Consider the following 3,683-nt stretch of genomic DNA (forward strand, 5'->3'; position numbering starts at 1 on the left):
CCCTCCCCCCCTCCCCCCTACCGCCCCTGGGCTGTTCCGGCTGGAGCTGACCGGGTCCCACCGGACACACGAGCTCGGCTCGGCGGTGACGGCGCTATGCTACCCCGCTTGGCCACGCCCCGCCCGCCAACGTCCCCGCCACGTCCACGCCGAAAACCGGACGTGCACATCAAGAACAGGATTCGTGGGACGACCGCCAAGACGATGCATCACTTTTGTACTGAGTTTGATGAGAAATTTCGATGCTTTGTGGGTTAGTGCCACTCAATATTTTTTATGAGAACGGGGGGTCTCAAAGCGTTTTTCCCTGCCTCATTTTGTTAGTTTAACCGCAAAGCCATTACCTCTTTCTCGATGGTAGTTGTTCGTTAAAGACTGAAGCCTTATTGAGGACCCTGATGAATGGTTTGTAGCTTTTATCAATGGCTCCGTGTTGCGCTCCGTTTGGGCGGGCGGTGTACGCCCACACGACTTGACTACAGCTCCGAGTGGCTTTGAGACGAAAAAGTTGCCTTCCTGCAAGGCGCAACTGCACGAGAGGAATGGGAATGAAAGTAGCCACGGTCTAAGGAAACGTGTTTTATCTATAGAAAAATAGAAACATTCCGAGGCCCAGACAGAACACACTGCATTCGTTTCAGCCGATGAAATGCACGTTGATGGATTTGCGTTTGCAGTGTGTGGGGCCTCCTACTACAGAACTATACCACAGATTATTTCTTCCGTCATGATCTGACTCAGTCGTTGTCACTAAGCTAAAGTCTGTCTACCCGCCCTTTGCGCGCGTCTTGACCTTGTCGGGGGCCTTGGCCTTTGGCCCCTTGGCGCAGTGGCAGTACTTCTTGAGGTCGGCGCTATGGATACAGTGGCTGTGCTCCCAGAACTCGTTGATCCTGCTGATGGAGCCCAGCAGGTCGTACTGCACGCTCTGCTTGTCGTTCTCGCCGCCCCCGGTCCGGTTGACGCGCACCGTGGCCTCGAACACGGCCCGGCCGGGGGTGGTCTCCATGATGACGATGAAGTCCTGGGCGGAGCGGTCCAGCTCGCGGCCTCGGACTGACTTGACGCGCTTGAGGGAGAGCGACGCGCAGTGCCAGCCCGCGCTCAGGACGGCGCCGTTGGCCCGCTCGCCCAGTTTGTCCTCGATGAACCGCACGACGTGCTGTGCCGCGGCGCGCGCGCTCTTGTCCTCGGTGGAGAGGACGCGGTACTCGGTGCACGTGCACCAGTGCTGCTCGACGGCCACGTCGGTGCAGCTCCGCTCCGCGGCCACGGGCCGGAAGAGGGACGAGCACCCGGGGCACGCCGCGCACCCCCCGGAGTCCAGGGGCGGGTCCTGGGGTCGGGCCCAGGGCGCGCGCAGCACGTCGCGCAGCGTGATGTGCACGTCCCACGGCGTGGTCAGCCGGTCCTGGTTGAGGCGCATCCCCCGCTCCAGGTCCGGGTAGCGCTGCCGGAAGGCCTCGGGCAGCCACACGTTGATGAACGGCAGGCGCTCCTCCAGCCACCCGACCTGCAACACAGCCGAGGCGGTTGGGTTGCCTGCCCGGCGGGCGCTGCGCCTGGCCGCGCCGCCGCGATGGGCTCGACTATATTCCCCCCACTGCGCTCACCTCAGTCTCCCGGATCTTGCCGAAGCGCATGCCATGGTCGCTGAGGAACAGCACCATGGTGTTGCGCAGCGCCCCGGACCGCAGCAGGTCCCGCCAGAAGTGGAAGAGGCGCTCGTCCATGGCGCTGGGCGAGTTGACGCTGTTGTGGCTGAACGAGTTCATCCAGAAGAGCGCAAAGTACAGGTGGTCCCGGAGCAGCGTGGCCATGCTGGACGCGTAGCCGAGGATGTGCTCCGCCGCGGTGGAGGGCCCCAGGCAGGCGCCCAGCCGGTGCAGCCTCCGCACCTGAACAAGGAGGCCGTCAGCTGTGGCTGACCCCGTGCGCATGCGCGACGCGTTGCCCCCGACACCTACCTCCATGTGCTCCTGGGCGGCCAGCAAGAAGGGCCGCATGTAGTAGTCGGTGGGCGCGTGCGCGAACCCGGCCTTCTTGTAGTTGAAGGTGCCGATGGTGGGCTCGTCCTCCACGTAGGCCGTCACGTAGCCCTCTCGCGAGAAGTTGCCCCACATGATCGGGCAGCTGTCCATCGGCGTCATGGCCGTCTGGAAGCACGTGGCCTCCACCTGGGGGAGCAGGGACGGCTGTAACCGTGTCCTCGTGAACCCCTCCTAAACACCCAGCGCCTAGCTAGCGCAGCGCGGACGCACCTCGGGCCGCGTCATGCCCGTGAGGATGGCCATGAGGTTGGGGAAGGTGTTGTCCTCGATCTTGTTGTAGCCGCGCAGCTCGTACCAGCCGTACTGGCGCAGCAGGTCCGAGGTGCGCGGCATGGTGCGGAAGTAGTTGAGCCTGGACACCGAGTCCACGCCGATGATGAGCACGGACAGGCGAGGGTCTCCGGGCTCCCTGCAACAGCCGGGATGGTGACCAGTGATCGTTCGTGAGCCTGCATGTGGCTGGCTGACGGCGACCTGGACGCTACCACTCAGAGCAGAGATACTAACCGGGCAGGGTGCGCTCGGAGCTTCGCTCGCACCGAGGCCTTGGGCGCGACCACGGCGTGCATGTTGGTGTAGACCTTCTTGGTGCGCCAGCCCGGCCGGCTCGCCGAACAACGCACGATGACGAACTCGACCTCTGGGTCTAGCTGCGCCTCGCCCACCAGGTCCTCGCAGCGCCCCATGCTGTGGCAGACAAAGCGGTGCGTGATTTCCTGCAACAACAGCTTGTGTACGCAGAGACTTATGGCCGCGAAAGAACAACTAACTGTTGTTGTCAGAGATGGCATATTCGTCCCGCCTATCTCCGTAGCTAAGACTGCCGCGTGTACACGCCGAACTCATACGGAATTACTACGCAAAGTGGACGCGGCAAACCAACGGCCTGGTACTTACTTATACTTATTGTCGACTTCCTTATCGAAGGCTTTGGCGTTGGGTGCCGGGTCGACACGGGTGACGCTCTGGTAGCAGCAGGTGATGTTGTGGTAGAACCTGGGCATGTACTTGGGCAGAAGGTCGTCGTCGAGGCGGAGCAGGTGCATGGCCAGCGGGTACCCCGGGGCGTCGACGTCGGCGAACGCCACCAGCCGGGTGTAGGTCAGCGGCGGCAGCGCCGAGCACACGACGGGGTCCTCGCGCTGCACCAGCTTCTGCAGCGACGGGTGGTACGGGTCCGTGTCCGGGATGCGGCAGACTGGGCTGTACACCAAGTACCCGGGCGGGGGCAGGCCTGCGCCGACAAAGAGAGACGGAGGTGTCAAGGTTTATTCTGTCCTTCCTGTTTCAGATGTCGGTGTACTCCTCCGCGCCCAGCTGGTCCTCACCTGACTGGTTGGCGGTGGCGCCTTCCCTGTGCTGGTGGCCCAGGTTGCTCACGGTACCCAGGGGGGCCATGAGCGGAATCTGGAGGCCCGTCGGGTGGACCAGCTCGCCGCTGGGGTCCGAGGCCAGGAAGTACAGCAGCGCCAGCGCCCCGCATCCCGCCACGGCCAAGGAGGCCTTGAACAGCGCCAGCGCTCGCCGCACCATGCCTGTGTGGGGCAGAGGAAGCCGAAAGGAGCAAAGGTGACTTATAGTTATGGATGGCTAGATAGACAAGACGTGTTGACGTGTTGGCTTCGAGCCCCC

General features: G+C 63.0%; 1 protein-coding gene and 1 long non-coding RNA gene across 2 annotated transcripts in view; one reads left to right on the plus strand and one right to left on the minus strand.

The window, feature by feature from the left end:
• Positions 1-3,491, plus strand: part of LOC127751713 (uncharacterized) — a 13,614-nt gene extending 10,123 nt beyond the window's left edge. Inside the window, exon 3 of the long non-coding RNA XR_008012226.1 lies at positions 3,343-3,491. This is a non-coding gene — a long non-coding RNA (uncharacterized LOC127751713). The remainder of the gene's footprint in view (positions 1-3,342) is intronic.
• Positions 565-3,631, minus strand: LOC113212957 (uncharacterized). Its single transcript, XM_026431837.2, has 7 exons — positions 3,380-3,631; positions 2,949-3,285; positions 2,559-2,738; positions 2,262-2,460; positions 1,968-2,177; positions 1,614-1,898; positions 565-1,513 (listed from the first exon to the last, which is right to left on the minus strand). The coding sequence occupies exons 1-7, from the start codon at positions 3,582-3,584 to the stop codon at positions 767-769; spliced, it is 2,163 nt and encodes a 720-aa protein (XP_026287622.1). The 5' UTR covers positions 3,585-3,631; the 3' UTR covers positions 565-766.
• Between the last annotated feature and the right edge of the window lie 52 nt (positions 3,632-3,683).

Source organism: Frankliniella occidentalis, unplaced genomic scaffold, assembly GCF_000697945.3.
Source record: "Frankliniella occidentalis isolate FOCC.00 unplaced genomic scaffold, Focc_3.1 Scaffold763, whole genome shotgun sequence".
In the NCBI taxonomy this organism is placed as follows: domain Eukaryota; kingdom Metazoa; phylum Arthropoda; class Insecta; order Thysanoptera; family Thripidae; genus Frankliniella; species Frankliniella occidentalis.